Source organism: Sparus aurata, chromosome 10, assembly GCF_900880675.1.
Source record: "Sparus aurata chromosome 10, fSpaAur1.1, whole genome shotgun sequence".
NCBI classification, from domain to species: domain Eukaryota; kingdom Metazoa; phylum Chordata; class Actinopteri; order Spariformes; family Sparidae; genus Sparus; species Sparus aurata.
Window position 1 is genome coordinate 34,323,097 of NC_044196.1, and position 26,767 is coordinate 34,349,863.

Sequence of the window (26,767 nt, forward strand, 5' to 3'; positions counted from 1 at the left end):
TATGTAGATGCTTGCCAGGAGGGGGGATTATGGAGTCAGCTTCGGTGGTGGCCCTTTGATTTTCCCTCCAGTCCCCGTGATGCAACACTGCGGCGAGTATCAGGAGATCGTGTTTTCATGGCCTTCTGACTGATTCCACACTGAAATCAGTGCAGCTTGCAGGATGATGAATGTGTAGTCTTTGTGTCGGCTCCTTTGTGTTTGCTCGTATGGGTTGGCTGTAGTATTGTGAATATTCTAGGTGGAAGTCAGCGATAAGATTTAGATTTTTTTTTAGGAGGAAAGAAAGGGTGAGTGTGCAGAGTGGAGGGTAATTTAAACAGACCGGATCGTTCCTCAGACAAAGTAAAAAACCCCTGGAAACATTAACAATCACTACAAATGAACACAGCGTATATTTCTGTTAACATCTGACTCCAGCACAAAGAGTTTTTAAGCTACTTGCAGCAGGCTCGGCGGGGGTTCGGGGAAGCAGTTTTGATGAGCGAAGGAATCAAGTCGCATTGAAATAGAAACAGGAGGCCACTCTTTCTATAGTCTGCTGCTCACAGCTCAAGGACGAAACCTGCCAGAGACATTAAACATAAACAGAACTCGCCACGCTCGCCTTCCTGAGCTGAACCAGGACAGAACAGGAACTGCCTCCCTCCTCATCCTCCTACGGCCTTTACCCCAACCCTGTTTGCCCTCCCACCCACCCCTGATCTCAGTGAATGAACTTTTGGCATCCCAGATAAAGTCAAAACAACATGCTTGGGCAAGTGGAAAGCAGGGGCTGTGGGAGCTGGCTGTGCGGCGGGTGTAAAGGCCCCCGCGGTGTGGCCCTGAGTGGACAAATCCTAGCAGGCTGAGGAAGTGGAGGAAGGAGTGCTGGGAGGGTTATATGGGTTGGTGGGAGGCGTGCAGGCGGGCGGGTTACAGGGAAAAGCGGCAAAAGGGGAATTCCTGTTCCTGAACTGGAAAGTGATGGAAAAAGTGACTGCTGGATCTCGCTCATGCCGCTCCATGTCAAAACAGCCGACTGCTGCCGTCATCTGTGCAAATATTTCAAGAGATTATGGTTCGAGAGCCTCGTGGGAAAGGCTGAAGCAGCGCCGAGAGGACAAACTTACTTAAACTCGCTTTAGCAGAAATCCTTCCCTTCTTAACTTTATCAGAGCGAGAATGTAACCACAAAACCACATTATGCAAAGCACCTGCAAACAAACAGAAACCTGCTCGGCGAGGCCGTATGATATACGTCTTTGTTCGGCGTATCATCCTCGCATTCTGGCAACAACCCAGAAATAATTTGGAAACAAAGGCTCTTTAGATTCTCGTCCTAAATAGCGAGGGAGGACCGGGCTTGCCATGCCGGAGGACACGGTGCGTGCATACCTCGTACACACCTTTGTTTCATGCAGTGTGCTCAATATGAACACAGTTTCACGGTAAACACACAACATCTCAATACTTGCAGTGCATAATGGTGTATTCCCCCAAACCAGAGCAGCTGCTGATGTAACGTGTTGGAACCATGTGACCAAACACTGTCTGCGGCCACCTCGCTGGATGCCAGCTCCGCTCCGACATTGTTTATGACTCTTAAACAACAGAATACGAAATGAATTTAGAGCCTCTCCTCTTCCCACTGTAACCCGGCGCTGTGCAACCAAACCACATGTTGTTATTGCTGCAGTGGCAGAGGGGGCTGCCCCAGCAGGCCTTAGTAGCACAGAACAGATTCGCTCTCTGTTTTTTTGCCAGGAATGTGGAATCAAGTCCTCTCTCACTCTCTGGCTGTGAATACTCGCTTAAGTGTGATTTATAAATCGTAGGCCTGTGGTGTGGCGAAGGGAATGCTCCGTTAAAACCTGAGAGATTAGATTTGCATTTTTGATCTCCTGTAAGACCAAGATGTTTTGTCACGATTATGTGGCGCTTTGTTGTGGTAAGTGACGGGCTGTTGACTGCATTGAGTCTCTGGATGTTTGTGTTTGAATTGTGCATCTGGGACCTGCAACCGCAGAGCGCAAAGATGGTTTGCACCTTAACTGCTGTTAGCGGGAGATCTCCAGACAGTTGGAGGGTCCTGACGGAGCAGAGGAGCTTCGCCGTCTCTGGATGGCTGCCAACGCTCTGACCTTGTGGCGGGCACAGACGCTGTCACTCCCTCTTGAGTTATGTGAGAACCTGTTTTATGACGCTGTTTCTTTAAAACCAGCGCTCTGCATCTGACTGCGGCTCGCCGAATGAGCGCTTACCTGGTGCGGAGACTCCACGAGAACCACCAACATGTTTCTTTATAAGACTGGCGGTTTCGGTGAAATTACTCCTGTAATTTCCCTCGTTGCCCTAAAACCTTCTCTCCCTGGTCTTGTGCCAGCGGAGACACCCGAACCCCACTCCCTCAGCAAACCCTCTTGCCCCCTAGCCTCGATTCCCCGTGGATGCTTTGATTCGGGCTGGCTCTGACTGGGGGCCTCTGAAAGCCCCGTCTCCAGGCTCATTAACAGGAAAGGAGGGGTTTTACTGGCCATGCGGCAGGCAGCCGACATTTACACCACCAACAAGCTTCTATATCGGCCTGCTGGATCTGAACAGTTAAGACATCTTTCCATCATTACTGCACTATTACGAGTAGGAAGTTCAGAAAGGTGTGGGCATTATTAGAAGTGAGGCTCTTAAAGATTGGTCTACACCTTTCTTTCACACATGGTAGACAAGTAATAACTAATCCACATGTAGGATTGCTCATAATAATAATAATCTATCTACTGAGCATCACTGCTGGAAGTTAGTATTAGCTGCCGTACCTCCAGACTACAGAGCAGCTTCTTCCTTCCACCATTAAAACAATGTTTTCTTGGGACTTTGCAACTTGCATTTCGTTGTACAACCCTCTGTTGTAGAAGGACAAATGAATTACCCCTGATCAGAAATTTAATTCCAATTTAAATCAGGAATGAACTGATCAAAGCGTAAGCAAACAAGATTACAAGTTTCGACCAGACATTTGATCAGAGTCGGGACTTACAGTGGATTGGATAAGTATTGGGTGCTGATTCTGACGTAAGCTACTAATCGGATATCGGACCGACGTCACTTTTCCATGTACCGATCCAGATTCCACAGTCTGATGTTAATTTGTAGTAATGAAATCTTAAACTCCAGAACCGAGATGTAGCTCAAATTATTAAATTAATCACTGATTAAATTTCTCTCCAAAGATTTTTTTAGTAGTCCCAGTTTTTTTGTTGCAACGTAAGACTAAAACAGTCGAGAACACGAGTGATGTAATGTGTTACAAGCTGATATTCTGAGGAGTGGAAGTCGTATCGGTGTCGGCAGATATCTAAACTCAGGTCTTAGAATCAGAACAGAACCAAAATTGTAGTTGTTCTCAGTCCACCACCAGACTGAGGAGAGCAGGTGAGGCAGCAGCAGCAGCACAGCAGCCTGGATGCTATAGAAGAACGCTACAAGACTGTATTCATTTGCACCTGCCGCTTCATTCCCTACTGGAGTTGTAATGGCAAAAATAAACTGGCTCGACATCTGTTGGCAATGTCAGTAGTCTGTTTTTATGCTTGTAATGACACATTAAACTCTGTGGTTGATTCTCTCCCCCTCTCTCCACCCTATGTCCCGTTCCAGGGGAGCAGTGCCAGCAGAATCGTCTGAATGAGTGCAAGCTTTGTTTTTCTTTGTCTGTTTTGGGCCAAGATCTGGTCTTAGATGTGGTGGCATTCTATGATCGGATAATTCCTTCCACGTCACCAGTTCAAGGTGTGTGTGTGTGTGTGTGAGTGTGTGTGTGCGCGCTCGTGCTGTGTTTGTGTGCGTTTTACCGCTGCTCGCTTGGCAGAGCTCAGGGAGTGCAAACAGTGGCAATGGGTGGCAGGGATCCTCAGTGGCCTCTCGCCCAGCTGGAGGGAAGCCATTTGCCCTGCGAGGGAGCACCCAGTCGCCCTGGCTCAGCCCGCTGCTCTCGCCAGTGGGAACTCCTCTTGGCTGAGGCCTGATGCCGTCGTAGGCGCTGACAATCACTGACACATCACTGGCAGAGGCCTCGCAGACACACATTACACAGGGCTGAGTCAAAATTAAGTGACTTTGCCTTTTGAGATTGTAGTGAAGAGAAAAAAGCTGACTCTTTTTCATCCGGAGATATCAGAGCTGAAAAACACCGACACAGAACAAGAGCTCTTTGTAACTGTAACATTCTGACTTTAATCACTTTTGAATTCAAAGTAGTTTTGTAAATTGACTTTGATTGGAATTGGTTGTCAAATACAGTTGAATCTGGCACGGGGCGAAGCTGTCAGGGTGTAAGTGTGGCTGGTGTGAGATAAAGATTTAGGTACCACTGCAGTTCTAACTGCGCTGCCTTATCAGCACCGACCAGAACTCCATCAAATACAAGTCATACAACACAAGTCTCCAATCCCGGAGCGTGTTTCAGATGTTTCTCAGAAAGGTTGGTCAGAAAAACCAAACAGTGGATTATTTCCGAGCTGGATGTGTGCGTCAGTGTGGAAGTTGAAAGGAAGTTGGCGGCTAAAACCAGTTAAGCCTCGCTAGTATCACAACCAGGCTGTCCCTGAACTATGATCTGTGGGCCAACTCGCCTCTCTGGGGAGAGTGGGGAATTTCCCAGACCCCTAAACACCCCCACCATCTCTCATTCCCTCTCCACCAGCACCGCCACCCCCCCTCCACCTCCCTCCAGACCAGTCGAGACGTGCAGGTTTGAACCCTCTCACTGTGTTTCTGGCCTCCCATGCCCGTTGCCACTCAAGCAGCAGGGGTCCAGTGCATTTGTCTCATAATTATCCGACTGGATAGGGGGGTTCTGAAGATGAAAGAGGCGAATCACAGAGCTCCTCTGTCAAAGGTCTGTCTGCCTGACTGGGGGGTTTTGGATCTATCTCCCTTGTCCTCTCTCTCTCTCTCTCCCTCTCCCTCGCTCTCGCAGCATCCACCGCCCACCCCACCACCTCTCCTCCATCGCACACAGTCTTACTTTTCCTCAAGAGCTGCCTCCACAGAGCATAATCGCCGACAGTGAACGCTCGTGCACGGCCCCCCCCTTCCTACCAGCCACCCCGCTGATTCATTCACAACTACAAAACTGCAGAAATACCCCCCACCCTCACATCCTGAAAGACTTCAGACTCTCTTCTTTTTTTTTTATCCCCCCCCCCTCGCATGCTCCGCCCACCATCGGCTAGCCGCCCACCTCCCCCCCCCATCCCTCATCCGCCTCCTCTTTTCTCCTCTCCACCCTCCCCACCACCACCTTTCTCCTTCTTCTCCTCTTAACTACTGGCTAGGAGTTAATGGACTGTTTTGGCTAGTCTCCAGACGGTGAGTGTCACCTCATTAGCCTATAGCGGCTCGCTCCCAGACTGCTCCTTGTGTGTGTGTGTGTGTGTGTGTGTGTGTGTGTGTAGGAGGAGGACTACAACGACGGAATGTCATTGGTCTACCCCCCCCCACCCCTCCCACCACACACCCCTCACCCTCTGCCTCTCCCCTTCCCACCACTACAATGAATGAGAAAACACGCATGCATAATTAAATCTATAGTCTCGTCCTCACTCCACCCTCCCGGCCCTCCTTCCTCCACAGCCGTGCATTAAAAAAAAAAAACGCTCCTGCTTGGAAGTTTGCCACCGCGAACTAAAAAAAAAAAAAAAAAGAAGCGGTGTCTTCGAACCAGAGAGATGTGGCCAACCTTCCACCCTCACATGGACCTATTCTCTTTCACCCCCAGCCCGTCGAATGGCAGGGTGGCAACAGCGGGCGAATGTAAATGCCACCCGGTCCTGCCAGTCAATTACGCCGCAACAAAGCTAATTGTTTGTTTGGCGCATACCAAAAAGATGCCGAGGTTGGCCATTGATGGGCCCATTGTTTCAACGCAGATGCAAAGTTCTTTTTTTCTCACAGGCCAGACTTGACGCTGATTAAACTCGTGAATGATGAGACCTCACTTTCAGAAAATCGGCTAATCCGCGCGGTCGTTATAAGTGTCAACTATTTTAGGGGCTACTTCTAAGACTTCTTTTCATTATCAGGGAATCTGTTAATCTTTTTCTCAATTAATCAGTTAGTTTAGTCTGTGAGAAAAAAACAGTCCAAACATGCCCGGCACTATTTCCCACATCCCAGAATGAAGCGCTCAAATCGCTGGTTTTGACTCGGCAACAGCCTGAAATCCAAATATATTTAATTTTAATTGATAAAAAGGGAGGAAAGTTAAAAATCTCTCCATTTAGGAAACTAAAAAGTTTGGAATTTTGCATCATTAATGACTTGCTTCTTTATTAAAGGGGCACTGTGTCGTTTTGGAGAATAAATGGAGGTTTTTTTTGGAGGTTATGACTCAGAATAAACTCAGAAATATTTGTTTTTTTTAGTTTGAAGCTTAAAACTAAGTAAGGCATATTAAAAATCTTTCTCTTCTGATTAAATTTCTTCGTTAAAACTTCACAGTGCACCTTAAGATGATCAGAACCGTTCGAGGTCGACTCCCCTTCCATCTACGTATTGATCGACTGACTGACTGCTTCAGCACAAGTCGTTTTGCTAATCACACACGGACGTGGCTGCAGCACTCAGTAAGATGGATGGTGCCAGGTGCCGCGCAGGAGATAGAAACTTTGGGCCGCGAGCTGAGAGGAAAGTGACGGGAGTAAGGAGGAATAAAAAGGAACACAGAAAGAGGAAAAGACAAAAAAAAGGGAATGTGATATAAAAGCGAAAGGGAAGGCCACATTGTGAGAAAAGGGCAAACAGCGAGCGAGTGGGAGGAGGTGGGAACAGTAAGTGGGGCGCAGAGTGCTGACTGGAGGCCAGCCTGCTCGTTTTTCATGGGACAGATGAGCCACTGTGTCGCGGTGTGTCGTGTAGTTTGTCTGCAGCTCGGACGCTGACTGCATCGCACATGTACAGCTCGGATCAGCTCGCCGCGGGACGCTGCGTGTGCGCCACGTTTGTGCATGCATGTATGTCAGCGTGTGTGTGTGTGTGAAACATAGAGCGAGGACTCGGTGCTGCCTTTCAGTTGCTTTTGTGTTTTAATGCACAGTATATGCGTTCGTTTAGAGGTGGGTAAACTTTATTTCACAAATTAAAAGGTGGCGGAGTTGAATTTAGATGGGTTAACCCTCATCTGCATCCTTGGTTTTGTGGTTGTGTATCCTTTTGTGCTCGCCAGGTTCTTCCTTCTCCTCTCCCGGGCCGGTGTGGCTAATGATCCGTCAGGCCATTCAGTCCCTTGTTCAAGGCCCACTCGCCACTGAATGCGCTCCCTCCCCGTCCACACTGTTTGGTGACCTCAATGAGGAGCCTGTTGTCCTCCCGGCTCGGTTAAAATGCTCTCCTCTTTTCACTGCCGTGAGAGTTTACTGAGGAGAAGGCACAGCGGCTCGGCGGACAGAAAGAGCTGCCCGCTCCTCGCCCGCCATTAGTATGCGCCGATTAGAAACAAACACACACCGACGATCCACACGCACGCACACACCGAGGTGGCGGCGGCGGCTGTGTGCACGCCGGCAACGAGAGATGCACTCGCTAAGATAGGACACACACACAGACACACACAGACACACACACACACTGTATGGCTTCTCATTGTTCTTGTCTGGGCTGGGATCCCACTTGATTCCATAAGTCTCAAAACCCTGACAGTCCTACTGTGTGTGTGCGTGTGTGTGTGTGTGTGTGTGTGTGTGTGTGTGTGTGTGTGTGTGTGTGTGTGTGTGTCCCCTCCTGCTCTATTGAACAAGTCTGTGGTGTCTGGCTCGGAGAAAAGAAGGCGAAATGTCATTGTTCTCACAGACGTTTCAACTTTGCCCCTCTCACTTTCTCCCTCTCTTTCGCCTTAGTGTGTGTGTGTGTGTGTGTGTGTGTGTGTGTGTGTGTGTGTAACTCATCCTACTGTACCTGCATTCCCCGTCAGTGGCGGTCATTTGATAGGGTAGCTATCCGGATTACCAGGTGCAGCTCTAAGCCAATAAGAAATACTTGCCTTGTTCCAATTATGAGATAATCATTACAGTGTCACACAGTGTGTACGGGCACCACAGGGGGAGCGCAGTCATAGTTTGTCAAAGGGAACACAATACTATCCGTTACCGTCTGTGCAGAGGTATCGCTGATAATAAACCCGAGAGGTCGTACAAGAGGCCGTTTTCTGTTGGGTTCAACAGATAGAGTAGTTACAAAACCAGGAAGTTGTTCATTTGAAGCTCATCCTCCGTACGAGACAATGCCGCGACCAAGATGGCGTCCAATTTCACTTCACCGTCGGCGTCAATATCACTCTCTTTTCGGTCAGGTCAGGTGCCAGCCCTGTGCAGAGCGCCGCGCAGGAGTCCAGGGCGAGGGGGGGGATTAGATGCCAGAATTTGGTGTGTGTGTGTGTGTGTGTGTGTGTGTGTGTGTGTGTGCGGGAGGGGTCGGCGGCAGCAGGGAGGGGGGGGGGGGGCATCGCCAGTTGGCAGGCTGGCACACAATGGCTGGCACGATAAGATCCTCCCTCTTCTGCGGGCAGATTTCCTCGCCCATATCTTTTGTTTGGCTTGTTTGGGTTGCGGCTCATCCCGATAAAGGCCACTTTGTTTAGACAACAAAGCGGGAGGGAGGGAGAGAAGAGAGAGATAGAGAGACAAAGAGATAGAAACAGAGAGAGAGAGAGAGAGATGGGGGCATTAAGAAAAGGCGGCAAAGGGGGTAGAACGCCAACACAGATGGAGACATTACAAGAAGAGAGAGAGTTAAGTGTTTAAAAAAAAAAAAAAGAGGGGAGATATGAGAAAAGAATCAAGAAGATATAGTGTTCACTTATCAGCGGATAAGACGATATCTCTGCAGATACACTCTGAATGGTAGATATACACAGAGACGGGGATGAAAAGATACAATAGAGGACGGATAGTGTTGCAGGAGCGGAGGGACAGCGATAGACTGATAGCAGGAGGAGGAAAAAGGAGGAGATGTGGAGAAGGGAGCAGGTTCTGCCGGCTGCTGGAAGCCGGCCCGAGCACCGTGAGGTCATCCACAAAAGCTGCGAATGATAGAAACCAGGAGCACAGGAGGACACGGGACAGAGCACACACACATGCACATTCCATACCCGCACATGTACGGCCATTTATGCATACTGTCAAGACTTGCATGACCCCACACACACACACACACACACTCCACACACACATTTATATATTCTGGCTGTGCGTTTCCAAGCGAGGACAAAGTGGAGTCTCCTGCAACGGAACTGGAAAGAAAAGCAGGAGGACACTGAGCAGAAAGTCTGCTCGGCCACATCAAATATTTACTCAGGAGCAGCTGTATTGTCGAAACATTACGCATCGGAGCTGCTCCGTAATTAGGTCGATATTTTCTGCCCCCTCTCCCTCTCTCTGTTTCCCTACTTCTCCGGGAGTCCACCCCTCTCCACCTCTCCTCCACACTCCCCTCCCCTCGCCTCCCCGGGCTGCTGAAATGCGTCTTGGCTCGGGACCCATGCCTCTGGCAGCCAGAGTGCTATACATGTGCACAGAACCCCGCTCGGCATAAAATGGCTGCCAGACAGGCTTCTCCTCCTGAAATGTCGACAGCGGTATGCATCTGCAGGGTGTGCGTGTCGCGCGTGCGCACTGTTTTTTTGTGGAGGGTATCTGTACGTGTCTGTAAGTGTTTGCGGGCTGGGGAGCGTGCACCGCCACCGTCCAAGAAAAAAAAAAAAGAAAGTTTCCCCAAACTATGTGGCTAATTTAATCCACACTGTGTGTGTATGTGCATGTGTGTTCCACGATTTAGTGGGAACAGAATGGGTATCATGCCAAAAAACGAGAGGGTGGGTTAGGCAGAGAGTGTGTGAGTGTTTTAGTGATTATAAAATCCAGGCGAGCAACACACTTGGGCGTGGAGAAACCTCACAAGCACTGAGAAACTTTCTTGCCGAGCCAGTTTTCTGTTGCCATTACCCCTAATTACCCTAATCGTTACAGTGGTATGATAAGTATCCCACCGGACAAGAAGGTGTAAGAACTCGTGGACACATCCAAAATACCCACAAGCCCTCGCTGCTCCCATTTTTTTTTTTTTTTGCTGAGTAACAGCAGATAATCTGATTCATACGTGGTACACTTTTTTTCACTTCCTTCATGAACCGGTTTGTTTATTTAAACAAGTGGCCGGGACGGAGGGTGCCAAGAAATGTTGTTTTTGGAAAAGGGCCTTGTGTGTACGTGCGTGTTTGTGTGTGTGTGTGTGTGTGTGTGTGTGTGTGTGTGTGTGTGGTGTCTGGGCCTGCGATCGAGCCCTGCCAAGCTCCCGGGGCAGAGCCCAGCCTCCTCGACCGCAACTGTTTATTTACAGGTTACACTACTGTTTATTTGAAGACTATCGGATTGGCCGGGCTTCTGCACAGGACACCTTCAGATACGGATAGCAGACCTCAGGCTCCTGATATCACACTTCTTTCATTTATTTCTGAGCTGACTTTTTTTAAATTCACGCCCAGTTTATCTGCACTTGATTCCAACCTTTTGTAATCTGCCTTTGATGATTTAAAATTGGGGCTTAATCTAAATACCTGTTGAGTCATAACGGGGATTAGATCTCAAATAAAGCGTGTAGTAGATGTAATCACACTCACGGCCTGACAAATGTGCAAACACTCTCCTAAACAATGTAATCACCCTGAAAGAAGACGACGGCGCGCGGAGCTGCCCTCTTTGGGTCAAAGGTAGAATGTAATGCAACAGGGGGAGGTGTTTCCAGCTCCGGTGCAGGCCTGGCAGATGCGCCATATGCTCGCATCCCACCTTGAGTCATCCAGGTGGTCTCTCCTGGTGCTACAGTGGGGCCTCATGCTGGAGGATGCTGCCTGGGATCTCTAATTGCCACCGCCATCTGCTCTTTTTGTCATGGCTGCCTGTTCAGCCATCGAACAACAAGAAGAAGAAGAAGAAGAAGAAGAAGAAGGGAAGGAGAAGACACAGAACTGTGATCCGATCGAAATGAGAACCGCCGCACCTCTCCCACCTCCGCCTCCTCGCTCCGTCTCCCCCCTCAGCCTCCTCTCTCTCTCTCTCTCTTTCCCCCCTACAACCGTTTCTTCCCCTCTCAGCAGTTCTCAGGGCGCGAGCGTAGACTTGGCAGTCGTAACTAGACTGATGGATGACTCTGAAAGTGGCATGGGGGGGGGGAGAAGACATGGAGACAAGGCCACTGAGCTCCCTGCAATCACTTTATGGACATGTGCTGTGCCAAATCCACACAAACCTCCAACCGCCCACAAAAGCTGCTCCGCACACTGTGTGTGTGTGTGTGTGTGTGTGTGTGTGTGTGTGTGTGTGTGTGTGTGTGCAGGGCGAATGAAACTTGCAATGCCAACAACTTGTGCACAACTTCGAATTTGATGCAGTATTGAAATGATTAAGTGGAACCTAATCTACAGCAGCTTTAATAATTCTTTAGTTGTGATTTATCAAAGACAAACTCTAATTATTTGTTGTTCCAGCGGCTCTAATGTGAAGATTTGCAGCTGTTCTCTGTTGTGATTCATTGTAAGTTTGATATATTTTTGGGAGTTTTGGATTGTTGATCAGACAAAACAAGCGGTTTGACGACCTCACCGTGGGCTCTGGGAGTCTTTCTGCAGTCGACAATGAAATCGTTCTGTGCAGCCGCAACTTTTCTGCATGTGCACGTGATTTAGACGTATTTAGGAAGCAGAACTCAGGTAAACAGTACGACCACATCTTGTACGTTACTTGTTTTTAGGGCTGAGAATCCTGGAACGAGGGGGATTTTTTTTTTTCTCCTTAACGTATGGTCCCGTTCCCTCCCTTCTTTGTCATTGTTGAGCCCCGGCCAAGAACATTCTGTTTTTGCAGCGCTGTTTAATAGTCAAATTCAGGAGAGGGGGAACAAGAGAGAGAGAGAGAGGGAAAAACCGAGAGAGAGAGAACGAGAAAGGGAATAAATCTTTCAACTTTTTTTCTTCTCTCTTTCCTTCTGTAACGCGGCTCATGAGAGCTGCGGCAGGAAAAGGGGGTGTTGTTGCGAGGCGAGGGTATCTGAGTTCACTGTCTTCAGCTCCTCGTCTCGGCTCTCTCGCGTTAGATGATAATCTCCCTGCTGGTTCTCATCGGGCCCTCTCTGTGGCAGGGCATGTGTGGGCCTGGGCCACTTTGAATCATTATGGGGGTCCACTCAGACGCTGCTGTTCGCCGTTTGGCGTGGCAGCAGTTCAGTTCTGCACCATGTGTGATGGCAGGGCCTCGCTATGTTGAGTCACTTGTTTTTCTTTTTCCAGCATGCAGGATTTTCTACAGTTGATTTTGATCTTTGCGGTGCAGAGACAAAGGCACCTGTGCCAGTCAGAGATGAGCCAGTGCAGGAGGAATGATAGGTTGGAGGTAAAAGACGTCAGTCCGGGACGACTCATACCGAAGCCTGCGCGCCGTAGCCGGTGGAAAGAATTCCACACATGTTTCCTCGCATTTCCTCGGCCCCTCCTGTCTTCTCTCCACGTTTTTTGTTCTGTGTGCTCGTACCTCGCACAGCAGGACCGAACACATTCTGTATCCTCCCCCAGCCCCGCTTTGAAAAATTACCCAGAGGTCTGCCTGTAAAAAACGTTTCGGCTATCCTGTGTCAGACACCGAGCGCTTTCCTTCTTTTTTCCAGCCCTCCCATTAATGATAATCCTGTTCAAACAGGACTGTCTTGTTTAATGTACAGCGGTTGCGCTCTGCTCCGCTGGTAGATAAGGAAATAAACATTAGTCACCCAGGAAGTCACGAAATGCACTTTGTCTGATCGAGGGTCCTGACAGAAGTTGCTTTAGGTTTGATATCAGAGCATTTCTGATAAAAAGAGTGAGAGTTTTATTTTTATTTAACTCATCATAAATCACACGATGCAGTGTTTTGACCCAGCCACCAAACCTGCAGGAAATAATCAATGCTGACAAGGAAACTGTCTCACTAAGATGGTGTGTTGCTGTCTGAAGCTACAGTATACTGTCATGCTATACTAATCCCCCCCCTCCCGTCTCTCTGTGTGTTTGCAGACTCGCAGCAGTCAGGAAGTCCCAGTAACAATGAGCCAGGCAAGAACCCTCTTCCAGGTATGTACAGTAGCAGCCGTCCTCGCTCCTCCCTCCTGTCATCGCTCTATTGTTCCCCAGCAGCTCGCCCACTATGTACACCGCAACTTACCTAGTTTAAATACTGCTGATCTGCCGTGAACTCGGCGACTTGTAGTCCCTCAGCTGTAAACAAGCTAACTGTAGCGCAGCAGCCGGAGGCGCCGTTTGACTCGTCCTTTGTGCCGTGTGATCCGGGGTCAACTATATTCTGGAAATAACAAAAACATGACCCTTCCAGCTATAAGTGATTTTTTTTTTAAGTGAGTTGAACTGTATAAAAAGAAAACAACAGTACAAACTAGATAAACTGAATTAGCACACTCGCTGTAAATAATAAATAATAAAAAAAGGCCGGAGTTTTTAACTTTTCATGGGCTGAGGAGGAATAAAATTTAATTGGATCATTAAATTTGGATCGTCATCATCCCAGTGGCAGCACAGAACACAGCGTAAAAAAAAGAGAGAGAGAGAGACGGAGACACTAAAGACCTGGAGTGGAAATGTGACTACATATTGCACCTTTGGCTCAGAACTGAGTGTGTCAAGGTGAGCCAGCAAAGCTGAGCAGCCGGAGAATATTCTCTGACAGTGCCGTTGTTCCCCCGGACTGACCCGCGCTGTGTCGTCACAATGTTGGAATGAAAATAGTTTGAGAAGTATAATTAGTTTTCTACCTCAGGAGCGGGGCCTGCCGACCAGGTGCCAAGGAAAACATGCTAGCGAGCCAATGACTCAGGCCTTGGAGGCCCTCCGCAGTGGCACTGTTCCCTGCAAAAGCCGTCGGCCTCGCTGGAGACATGAGGCTTTGTAGGTGCCAATCGAGCCGCCCGTCTATCTGTCTGGCACGGCCCGGCTGCCCTTGGCACCGCATCAAAGCCAAGCCGGAGTCATTTGGGTGTCAATAACTCGTCTGGCTGTTTTTCTTGACTGACAGCCTCTGATGAGTGTTGCAGCGTCCTGTGCAGATCATCCAGAACGCCACGAATGCATCAACACTGCAAGAAAGCGTCATTTCTTCTGGCTAAAAATAGTCTTTTAAAAACAGGAAGTTTATTTAGGTTTGAAAGAGTCAAACAGCTTGACATTTCAAAATGATCTGTGTCGTCACGCTGCAGTAAGTCACTCTTTAAGGAGCTCCCTCAGCGTAACAGTGACGATCGTGGTTTTAAGTTTTACTCGTGTATTTGATGGAAGCGGCGCGGCACAAGCTTGTGTGTCACCTGTCACACCTGTCCTGTCAGTCTTTGGTGTGCCGCACTGAGCGATCTGATCTGTCAACATCACACGGGAAATATGATGAGATGAAGATGAATATGATCTTTTGACGAGAGAAAGACGAGCCTGAAAAACACTGGGTGAAAAAGGAAACGGACACTGATTAACACGCTGTTTTTAAAAAAATATTATGGGGTGACGCTTCCTGAATCTCCTGTTTACTGATCTGTTGTTGGATAATCTAATCTGTGATAGTTTATCATCTCAACACTTTTCTTTCTGCATGAGTTTGTGTTCTCTTCTATTTAGAAAATACTAAGAATAAAAGTGAAAGAAAGAAACTGAAGACGAGAAATAAGGATTTTGTTTCTGGGTTTCAGACTGAAAGAAGAAGATAACATATTATTGATATGAGTTTAAAACTACATTTCTTAATGAAAAGGATTAATAGTTCATCTAAAATGATGCAGATTGGTCGAGAATAATTGTAGAAACTTTAACTCTGTGTGTATCGTGATGTGTATGAAGTATGAAATAAATAACAAGCATGACGATGATGATGGAATGACTTCCTGTGTGTCTCTGTGTCCACAGTCTACTTGGAAGACAGCTTCATCAAATCAGGAGTCTTCAGTGTTACAGAACTGGTGCGAGTGTCCAGAAGTGAGTACAAACACAAACACAGCCGCCTGTGCTTTTCCTCTCCACCCACACAGGTGTTTGTCAGTTATTCCTGCACCTATCATGGAGCCATTAGACGTCGGCTCAGGTCGACGCTGGGCGGAGCTCTGCCGGGAATCACATGAGGGCACCAAAGTCCCTGCGCCTGCAAGAATGTGGAAGGTGCAAGTTTTCCTGCCCTAACAGGTGCAGCCGAGTCGATATGAGTCAGTTGGTCCTTACGCAGCCATGAGAAGAGGTGTGATCAGGTAGTGTGAGTGGAAACAGTCGTGCGGAGACTTTGACTCCGTCCTCAGACTCGTGCACTCGCTGTAAAGCATCTCACTCGTTGATTTGTGAGACTAAATGTGCATTTCCTCTCACCAGCTTTCCCACAAATCCCCCCCCCCCCCCACTGTCTTTGTATTTACTGAAATCCACCGTGCAGCTACAGTGTGGTAAATCCAGTTTGGCCAGTCACTTCTCGAAGCCGTCTCTACGAGCCTGCGCGCATCTGTATAGACATGTCTGGCGTCTGCAGAAAGCCGTTGACAGTTGTTCTTCCAGGAGGCCTCTCGCTTCTCGTAGCCGAGGGCACCCCGAGGCGCCGTTTACCTGCGCTGCCTCTGAGCCCAGGCTGTAACTGTGGAACGTGCCTGAGGTGCACAACGACTCCAGTCCGCCCCAGCGACCTGTGTTTAAAGAAGCGTACCTGTGCTGTGCTGTCTGGGTGCTGCTGGTGTGTAATTCCTGCAGTCAGTGTGTGTCTAAACTGGATTTAGAGACGGTTTCAACCCGAGACAAATGAATCAGTGCTATTAAAATAACAGTAAACACATAAACTCTGTCTGCTCTGTAAAGTAATGTAGAGCTGAAGCGTAAGATTTAATTGTTTCACTCATTTATCAAGCAAAAATGTTCAACAATAGCTTCTTAAAGGGGCAAAATGTAAAAAAGATTGAATGTAAAATAATTTAAAATCAACTAAAATAAGAGTTTTGATGTTATTCTGTTATTATCTCAGGTCTGTTACAGTTTCAGCTGCAAGCATCTTCTTCAGTCTTATCAATAAAAATATTAAACTCTCAGAATGTCAAGAAAATAAATTAATACAAATTATAATAAAGTTTGGACGAGCCAAGCTGCCACGATAACTCGTTGTTAAACACACTTCCTTCGAACACGACGATGACGCGGCCATTTCTTACGTATCGCACGTTTAAGTGTGACGATTTGCTGCTTTTCTGTCATTTTATGAGAGCAAATGAAGAGTTTTAACGTCTGTCGGCTGGACTGTGGGCTCTGGGAAATGTTGATGATCTCTTTTCACAAAACTACAAATTACTTGTGAAAAATAATCTGCAGATAAACCGATACTGAAAATAAACGTCCCTTGTTTTTCAGAGACAGGCAGAAGAGTGAATTTGTGAATGAATCCCTGTTGTCATACACGACGTCCTGCTACTTACATTGAGAATTTTTAATTTCTCTGCAGAGACCCCTGGTTTCTGTGTACCTTCTGTGTCAGTGTTTCTGATGTGTGAGCGCAGACCTGCTCGTCCTGACTGTGTCACACGTCGTGTTTGAAAGGCAGAAGCCGCTCGTTTCCCTGCTCAGACGCTGAATATCTTTTGAAAGGCTGTGTTTTTGTTTAGTGTTTAATTTGCCCCCTGACCAGATGGCCGCTGCGCCGGCGTGTTTGCTCTCATGTGACCGAGCCCCGGTTTCACTGAAGTCGAGCTGGAATTTTAAAAAGGTCGACGGACACACAGGAATTGTCACTCACTCAGCCGGTCACTCCCCGGGAAGATATCTAAGCAGCCGCTTGTCCGTCATCGCGCCTCTCTCCCGACTCTCCAGCCTGTTGAGACATTCTTTGAAGTCCATCAAAGGGAGCTGCCGAGTTCAAGGCTGACTTGCAATCCAGCATTTCGACGAGGACGCTCATTAATGCAACAGGAGCCTCGACTGCGAGTGCAAAAATATTTTGTCAACAGAAAACGTGGGCATGCACGGGCACATGAAACTCAGGGAGGACAATACACTTTCTCTCACTCTCTCCCACAGTAAGATGAGCTACTGCGGGCAGAATCGCTGTGTGGCACATTATTTGGGTTTTTTTTTAGCTTAAAATTCAAAGCGGAGATTATTAAATGAGATGACGGGGCGGGCCGGCCAAGTGGCATCACAAATATCGTGTCGAGCCAAGAAGAGCCGAACAGAGAAAGCAGCACAGAGAGATGGTTTTGGGAGGAGGAGGAGGGGATCCTCATCCATGAATGAAAAAAAACCTCAAAACAATGGTGTTGCATTCAGCGTCCTCGGGCCGGATGCATTCCTCCACAGACAGCACGGTATGGGTAGCAGCGGGTAGGGGCCTCTGCCAGGGCTGCAGCGGGCTGCCAGGGCGGAGGCTGGCGGAGGGATCGTGCCAGTGGTGAACCTCAGACCACAACAGACGGCGCCACACACTCCATCCTCTCATCGACTCCAAACCAACCAACCGCTCGAGCTGCAGGCTGCATCGCGGGCCACACACTGCAGAGAGAGACACACAGAGAGACAGAGGATGGGTGGTGAACTCCTTTTGTTCTGTAAACACTGGCCCGGCCTCCCCTGAAACAGAATCCCTCACCTTGACCGCAGGGAGAAAAACAACACCTTTTGCGCTGTAAATCACTTGCAGAGGAGAGTGCTGAGTGTTAAACAGGACCGGGGAGGAGAGGAGGAAGAAAATGATGATGACGAGTGTGAATTTGGCTTCATCCAACTTGTGATAGAGTGAGGCTCGGTCGCAGTGTCCGGTCAGAACCCGGACCTGAGAGTAGTGACCGAGTCCGAGTCAGAACCCAGTCTGGCCTGTCGGGCAAAAAAAAATTAAGCAAAAAAACTGCCTGCTTTTGGTGCGGTAACGACATTGTCTGCTATATATTGACATCATTTTCATATTTTCATGATTTATTATATATATATATTTATATATATATATAGTTGTTTGTCTGTAAAGTGTCAAGAAAATGTGAAAAATGCTCGTCAACATTTTCCACAGCACAAAACTGAGGTTTTCAAAATGCTTCTCTCGTCCAAACAACCGTCCAAAACCGAGAGACTCTGTGTTTACTGTCATAAAAGACAAAGTAAATGAAAAACATGTTTGACGTTTTGCTTGAAAAATGACTGAAAAGATTAATAGATTATCAAAATAACATCTTTCGACCGACTTACAGATTCATGGGCTAAACACTGCAGATCTAAACTGGACTAATGATGAGAAGAACTTCAGCCTCAGCCACTTTGTGAAGCAGCGACTTGTTAATCACAGCGCTCAGCAGAAACGCCTGTAATGGTCAGAGACAGTTAACCTGTGAACGGGGAGCGCTTAATTTGATACACAGGGCCTCTAAACACAAAGCATCAATAACAGTCCGTCAAGCTGTCGTTCAATTAATTGTGCGTCTCCAGATGCACAGAAGATAGAGAAACACACTGAGCTCCGTGTGCAGACACTGCTGACATTGAACTCCTTGTGTTGCAGTGATTTGCAGCCTGACTGTCTGTCTTTGTTCCCTCTGTGTCCTCTGCAGTGCCCATCACCCACGGTGCAGCGGTAAACTTCTCCATGGCCGACATGCCCAGCCAACCCTACTATCACGACCTGAACTCCAGCGTGGGGCTGCATCGCTCCCTGTCCTCCCCTCCCGGCAGGTCAGCACAAGTTACAGCAACAAAACAAGCTTTTTGGACAAAGTCCATCTATTATAACATCATAGCAGATGTTGTATTCTTTTATGATATTATTACGAGCAGGGGAATATCTGAGTGAAGTTCAGTCGAGGACAGTGTTTGACCTGTGACCAGCGTATCTCTTTATGTTTATATGGAGCTGAAATTAACCGTTGGATGGGATGTTTACTTCAACCTTCAAATACATTTTGGGAAATAATATTATTCACTGTCTTGCCAAGAGTTATACGAGAAGATAGAAGCATAGCTCAATAAAATACAGTTAGCTTAGCTTAGCATTGAAACCTCTAAAGCGCACTTACAACATGTGATTCTGTTTGTTTAGTCAGTACAAAAAAAAGTGAACAAATAATGGATTTTTTAAATCTTTTGAAAGCACCAGGCTAAGCTAAGCTAAGCTAAGCTAAGCTAGGCTAAGCTAGGCTAACCATCTCCTTGCATTAGCTTTATATTAAGCATACATAAATGAGAGTGATATCAATCTTTTGACAACAGTAAGTAAAGAAGTGTATATTTAAAATAAAACTAGCAGGGGTGGAAGAAATACTCAGGTCTCGTACGTAAGTAAAAGTATAATAAACAAATACTAACTATACAAAAAGTACAATAAATATAAACTTATTATACAAAAATACAATGAAAATATATGTAATACACAAAAGATGTAATAAATATATACTTACCATTCAAATGGCACGATAAAAATGTTAATAAAGAATTTAGAATGTTTTTTTTTTTTTTTACAATATTTTTATTAGAGATTCAAGTGCATATCAAACTTTAAGTCAAATGTACAAACATTTCAATTTATATCCCCTTGAACAGCCACTCATTCACACAGACAAAAAAAAAATAAAAAAAAATAATAATAATAATAATAATAATAATAATTAAAAAATAAATAAAAATAATAATAATAAAAAATAATAATAATAATAATAATAATATTGAATGAATAGATAAATGAAAATAAAATGGAGCAAAAAAAATAAAATAAAATAAGACAAAATAAGAGGCAGGATCCTTTCATAACCTGTTATTCAGTCAGCGTTATCCGTTTCATTGGCCAAGAATGACATAAATGTTTCCCAAATACAAGCAAACTCCTCCTGTTTACCTTTAACAATGTATGTCAATCTCTCCAGTCCAAGACAAGTCATCAGCTCCTTCTTCCATATTACCATTGATGGTGGTTCTACATTCTTCCAATATAGTGCAATTACTCTCCTTGCATGGAGAAGTCCAAAGTCTCATACCCTGTGGATCATCTTATCTAATCCATAATATTACATCATAATATTTATATATTGTTTACATTTTACATTATTAATATGAATCTGCGGGACATTTTGGACACCAACAAAGCTGCATAACTTGATTACTTCACTCAGATTTAATGGTTGTAGTTCTTTCACAGTGGAATTATTTCAGTTTTGTCCTTAAGATTATTAGTTGTTGTTTATTTACCTTTAACTTTTAACTTTTGTACACAAATATGTTGATAATAATGGTACAAAATGATGTGAAAGAACTTATAAGTTATCAATAAATGAAGTGCAGTGAAATGTAAATGATTATCCCCTGAAATGTAGTTTAGAACGTAGCTGAAATTGAAACCATAATCTTCTTCATGTCCACAGCAAAAGGCCCAAAACTGTCAACATGGACGAGAACATGGACACCAGCCCGACGGGACCGGACTTCTACTCGTCACCCAGCTCACCAGCCAGCAGTCGGGCCAACTGGCACGATCGCGACGGAGGTGATTCTCCTGTTTTTATTGGGCTGCTTTTTATTTACCTGTGCGAGTCAGTGACGGCCTCCATCTCTGCTTACAGTTACACAAACATTCGGTGCAGCTTGTTGACAGAACTTAACCAGGGATGAGACGGCGTTTCATCCTCATGGCGTGCAAATAGATCCGATCAGAGCACGCACCTCGTGTTGTTTCCTAACAAGCAGCTGAAACTCTCTTTAACTCTCAGCTTCTGTACATCACTGCTGCCACCCGTATCACTGCGGATGAACTGCATCTGGTTTCTCTGCGTGAACCTGCTCAACCCTTTTAAAATACATACCATGACAGAGATAGCCGCAGGCATGGCAGTCACATAAATGTTTAAACCCATTTGAACTGCTGTCTGAATGTAAATCTGTATTCTCTCACACCTGTCGCCTGCACAAAGGAAGCATCCGAGAATCCAAAGGAGCGTTCGCCCCGAGAACAAACTGTTCCAGATGAAACTCACAACTCTAGAAAAAAAACAAAGAACTGAAGGCGCTCCTTTTATTTCTTCTAAACTTTATGAATTGAGTTTGACTTTCCCACAAGAGCAAGTTGTGAGTGGATCCACACACAGACAGTTGAAACACCTTCTCAGCGACTGTTAGGGAGAAATTCCTATTTATAACCCCGCAGGGAGGACGCGTCAGATGATCTCGCCTCGGGAAATCAGGCTATACGTCTTGGCTGAACTTGAGAGAACGTCCCCATCCGTGGAGTTTTGATGATTGCGAGCCAGCTTTTAAGAAGACACAGGACTAGTTAGAGGGGAATTAAGAGGTAAAGCTCGCCTAATGAGCTCATTCATCGGGCTTACTGGGTCCAGGAAAGAAAAGGGAAAAAGGTGGAGGTGTGTGTATCGAGGACACCAGCGCGCCGTCGTGCATGCCTGTTTCGAAGGCGAGATCCTCACGGGACAGCTTGCATGTCTCATTACGTTTGTCTCCCAGTGCAGAGCCGAGCCCGTCACCCTTTTAATTAAGGCCTCACTGTCCCGTGTTTCCGGATCAGTCTCACTCTCTGCTGACTGCTCTCCACACTCTGCTGCCCGCGGCCTCCTGATTTTACTCAAGGAGGTCACAGGAAACATCTTGTTCGACTGTGAGAGAGAGAGAGAGAAATGATTTCCTCATTAAGCCTCTCCTTGTTTTATTTTTGAAACATTCTTAGTATAATAAGTTGGAAAGCTGAAAGAGGGAAACACCAGATGACACACGCGAGACAACAGCACTGGTGGGATCCGACCACAGCCCGATGTGGCTGCATGAAATTTTAGCCCGTCCCGTCGCACATGGCCTGGGAGCTCTGCTCAGCGTAAACTTAGACACTCCGGGCGAGCAGAAAGGAAAAGCAGTGGGTAGGAAACTCTCCAAAGACAGCCATTATTCTGTCAGGAGAGAATAAATGAGAAGTGGTGTGATATTAAACCCATATGAGGCCTCCCAAGTGCCAAGCGGTCATTTCTCGCACATGGTTGTCGTTGGACGAAAAGCTGCAGAAGGAACAAACCGATTCTGTTTCTGAAGAGTTTTTTAACACGAAGGTGAAAGTTTGTCCGTTTGATCCGACACGAACCAGACAGAGAACAGTGATTAGTTTCTAATTTCTTTTTTAAAAAACTAGATAAACAAACTCTCTCTGTTTCCATGACTGAACAAACAAGCTGACCTGAAAGGACGACACAGTTTCACACTGTTGTACTTTGTTTGTTTACATGTGGCGGACCCTGCCATCTTTCCAGCTTCAAACAGTGTCCCCGTCTTATTTTCCTCTGAGAACAGCTTGTTTATTCACTGATGGAAAATATATGAATATTTCTGCGTTTGTGTTATTACCTCATTAATATTGTTAATATTAAAATTCTGAGTTTGAATTTCTCAGTGCCGCTTTAAACATTTTGAAAGTGTTTAATTTCTTGTAACTTCGTTGTCCAGCTGATTCTCTGATGGATTTAATTAGCAGAGGAGGAAAAAAAAGCTCCAAAACTCTGAGAAATGTCCCATTTTGTACACGGAAACATTAAGCAGCGACATTAATCTTCTTCTCAGAGGTATTTCTGCCTCTGACACACAAAAAATGAAAGCACTTAAGCCTGTATCCTCTTGCAACCTCAGACTGGGAAATCCCCCTGAATTCCAGCCACCTTTTGTCGCTCTGTTTCTCTGGAGATGAGCGATTCTTCCCGTTGGATCCTTCCCCCCGCCGTGCGAGGGAAGGGCGGTTTAAACGCTGGAAATGCCTCAACAACAACGCTTATTCTGGGGTGGAAAGAGACGGGCGATCCGGAGGTTATACACCCTGAGAATCTGTGACGGAGCAGAAAAGCACTTGATGAATGCTCAGATGAAGAACAGGCAGACATAGATCGCTGCCTCTCGCATCGAGTTCTTATCACGTTCGCCTCAGACACTGTTTCTCAACACGGAAAATTGAAAACCGCACAGCCGTGACAGCAGAACACTGCTCATGAAAGTGCAGAGCAGAAATAATGAGCAACTTGTAAGAGTTTGCGCACATACTTTGGAGTTTATACACAAGTGCACAAATTTTTCTAAACAAATTTCATGTCTTGTGCTGAGCCTCCGGGATTATGCACGGGGAATTACAGTAGCTCGCCCGACAGCGTGTAAGGCCGCGGCGAGCAGATGTTACAGTGTAATGTTCTATTTAAGATTACATGAGGGTCTCGAAATTCCTAAATCCCATTTGAGCGACCGGCTGCTTTACAAGCGCGCATCAGTTGACAGGATTTAATCGTCTGCTCAGACATGACAAAAGCCGAGTTTCCACAGGACTCCTCCGTCGCGGGGACGTCCGCTGATTTGTGGTGATTCCAGAGATTAGAAGTGATTCTGACCCGTCGCAGTCCGGGACTTACAAAATACATTTCCCAGTGTTCAGCTGCGTTTGCTAAAGACAGAGGGGCCTCTTGGTGATGCTAATCCCACGCAGATCAAATTCTGCTTAATTTCCACCGTAATTCATTTTTGGCTCTTAATTCCTCTCGTTCAGGAGAAACAGGAGCATGAGAGGAGGCTGCGGGGAGACGTTTGATTCGCTCTCAGCAGCACACCTAAAGTTATCCTAACCTTTGTTTTGTTTCTTTTTCTGCACTGAAGTTTGATTTCATCTTCCTGTTGGAAACACGACACGGCAGCTGCGACAAACTCCTCACTTCAGCGTTCCTCCCATCCAGTCTTGTGCCTTCTGATAATCCTTAAGACATTAATTAACCTTTTAGACATTTATTCAGTCAAAGTTTTCTGGACGAACATTTGTACTGAACGTGCAAACAAAACCAAGATGGAGTCAGTGGCCGCTAATCTATCAGAGCACACTCAGCTAGCGTGTCATGATGTGACGTCTCTTCTTTGCAAAGAAATATGTTAAAAGTGAAGATCCGGTCATGCTGATGGAAAGTTGGGTGAACCAAACATTTCTGGAGCCTTACGACAAACAGTTGCTTCAATGTCACTTCCATCTTTTATGGTTAAGTTGAAACTGAGCGTGACTTTGTTCTGACCTCTCTGTGTTTGTGTGTTTCCCCCCCAGCAGACATGTCCTCTCCTACCATGAAGAAGCCAGAGAAGCCGCTGTTCAGCCCCACCTCCCCGCAGGACTCCTCGCCACGACTCAGCACTTTCCCTCAGCCTCATCACCCGGGCCTAACAGGTGTAGGACATAGTGGTGAGTTCTTTTTGCAAAAATCTGGAGCTCTAATTCACTGTTTTCCCTCATTAACACAGTCAAAAAATCCATGTTGATACTTAATTTACCCTCTGGGATCAATGATGATCGCTTTATCCTAATCTGTATCTCCCTCTCCGCTCGTCTTCCTGTCTGTCTCTCTCTCAGTTATATCGACGAGGAGCCCCCCTCCACACTCGCCCCTGCAGTTCTCGGCCTCGGCCATCTTGCCCCCGGCCCCGTCGCCCTACTTCTCGCACACCACCATCCGCTACCCGCCCCACCTCAACCCTGCTGATCCCCTCAAGAGCTACGTGCCGTCATACGACCCGTCCAGCCCACAGAGCAGCCAGGTCAGTCGGACTCGAGTGGTTCTCCGTTATCTCGTTCAGCTCTACAGATTGAAGATAAGATAGATTATAGCGTGCTTTTGTCATTATTTCATTACTACAAGTTCAGTAACGTCATCCTGTTCGGCTGAATTTTCTTCTATGTGAAAGCTGCTCCTGGTTAATGCTCTTTATTCATGCTGTGGGCGAGAATGACATGTTTATAGAAATACTTCTCTCATGTCCAGGAAATAAAAAAAAAAATAATAAAAAGAAGAGGAATCCTTTTACAAACCCCAAATTAGACGTTTTAAGCCGTTAAGCTGACCACAGTTTGATAAGATTTTGTCCTGGGAACCCCAAAACTGACACGCTGGATGAGTGCTGGGCCGCCTGTGCATCTGGGGACAGATCTGTAATTACAATAACCATCCTAAAAAAGAGCTAATTAATTAGAAGAAATTACAATGAATTAAATCATAGTTAAATTAAACCGCTCTTCAAAAACCCTCGACTGAACTGTGCGGACCACTTAAAGGGGAACTACGTAGTGTTGGAGAAGAAAACTCTGAATTTTAATATTCACAATTTTAATGAGGTAATAATGCAAACTCAGAAATATGTTGTTTTTTTCTATAAGTGTGATTAAACAAGCAGTTCTGAGAGGAAAATAAGATCACCAGAACACTGTTTGAAGCTAAAAGAGGTGGCAGGGTCCGCCACATCCGCCGTATGTTTATTTAGTTTATTTATCTCTCTCTTCTGGTCCAAACTTCTTCCCCCCCAAAATGACATAATGCTCCTTTAATGTGACCGGTTTGATATAACACTCATGCCAGAGGGTTATAGTGCGTTCCCAGCCTGATATTTGTGGCCCTGCTAGAAAAAAAAACAACGCAGCGCGATGTCTCCATAAAGAAGTCAGCCTAACTATTGCGCTTGCAGTCACACGTGACATACAAAACTGTATCAGGACATTGTGGTAAATCAAACGGCTCAGGGCTTTTATACATTCTGGGTACACAGTGTGGCCAGTGTGCTGGAAGGAGAGAGAGAGAGAGAGCAGGCGTCTCTATAGATGAGAGAGCAGTGTGATATTTATGTGAGTTTTATATCCCCGCTGTTCTCACTGTAAACAAAGGCCTCGTAGACGGCTCCATCTCCAGAGCAGGCAGCGGGTTGGAGGGGAGGGTTGGATGAGGAGGGTGGTGGTGGGGGAACTGTTACTCTAGAGAAAAACCGCGGGGAATGATAAAGGTTGTAAATATTTGCCGTTGCCGGGGCCCGGCTCTTGTGCAGAATTAACTGGCCCTCTGCTGGGGTGCTGGAGAACGGAGAGAGAGAGGGGTGGTGCTGGGTGGGGGGGGATGGGGGTGTAGGTGGGGTCCGGTCGGGAAGAGAGAGCGCTGGAAGACCAGTTGGGAGAGGATGGAGGAGGGAGGAGGGTGGAAGGGGGGCTCGGCAAATAACACAGCGCTTATAATCCCATGGACGAGTGCCAGAATGTTTTTATGCTTGCTTTAACGCAGATTATATTACACTCTAATTAAACATTCTATTCACATGGGAGGGAACCCTGTGGACACAATTCTTTTCCAAAAAGGCCTGTTTGAGTTCTGAACTCGGGGCGGCCCTGAAACGAACGCCCCAGACAGTCTCCAGCCGTCTGAAAGAGTAGCTCCCACTAGCTTCCTTTATTTCTTCCTCCATATATATAGTCTCTCCGCCTCGCTCCCTCTCTGCGCTCGCACATTCACACCATTGTGGCAGGTCGCTCCGCCGCTCTCGCTGCCTTTTCACGCCCGAGTCCTCCTAAATTCCATTTATGAGCGCCATTAAAATCATTGTTTGAAATCATGTAGGAAATCCATCGTAAGTGACTGAGGATCTATTGTTGCCGGTTCCCCCCCAGAGTTTTAGTAATAACTGTGACAACAGAGCGGCTGAAAGTGCTAAAATCTTTTTCTCCACGCCGAGCTCTAAATGTGAGACTGAGAGCCGTCCGGTCACCTTTTGTTGTTGGTTTAAGGTCTGCGAGGCCAGACGGAGCAGTTAAGATGAGTTAACTGCCACAACAAAGGGGGACAGGACATTCAGCTTGTTTGGCGCTAACCGTTCTGGAAAAAGCGTAGTTTGTTTCATGCTTGTATTGGGTTTATTGAGATCTGGCCGACTGCACATTTACAAGCGAGCGAG

The 26,767-nt window shown here is 46.5% G+C and overlaps 1 protein-coding gene across 9 annotated transcripts in view; it reads left to right on the forward strand.

Annotated features, from left to right (window-relative positions):
- The window catches only part of LOC115589492 (nuclear factor 1 B-type), a 68,418-nt gene that overhangs the window by 25,330 nt on the left and 16,321 nt on the right, over window positions 1–26,767 (forward strand). For 4 of the 9 annotated variants that reach the window (XM_030430401.1, XM_030430406.1, XM_030430399.1 and 1 more), the window contains exons 3-8: window positions 13,076–13,132; window positions 14,963–15,031; window positions 18,613–18,733; window positions 20,413–20,534; window positions 24,108–24,242; window positions 24,411–24,595. In XM_030430401.1, coding sequence (XP_030286261.1) covers window positions 13,076–13,132; window positions 14,963–15,031; window positions 18,613–18,733; window positions 20,413–20,534; window positions 24,108–24,242; window positions 24,411–24,595 — 689 coding nt within the window. The remainder of the gene's footprint in view (window positions 1–13,075; window positions 13,133–14,962; window positions 15,032–18,612; window positions 18,734–20,412; window positions 20,535–24,107; window positions 24,243–24,410; window positions 24,596–26,767) is intronic. The other 5 variants (XM_030430402.1, XM_030430407.1, XM_030430400.1 and 2 more) reach the window with 3 other exon arrangements.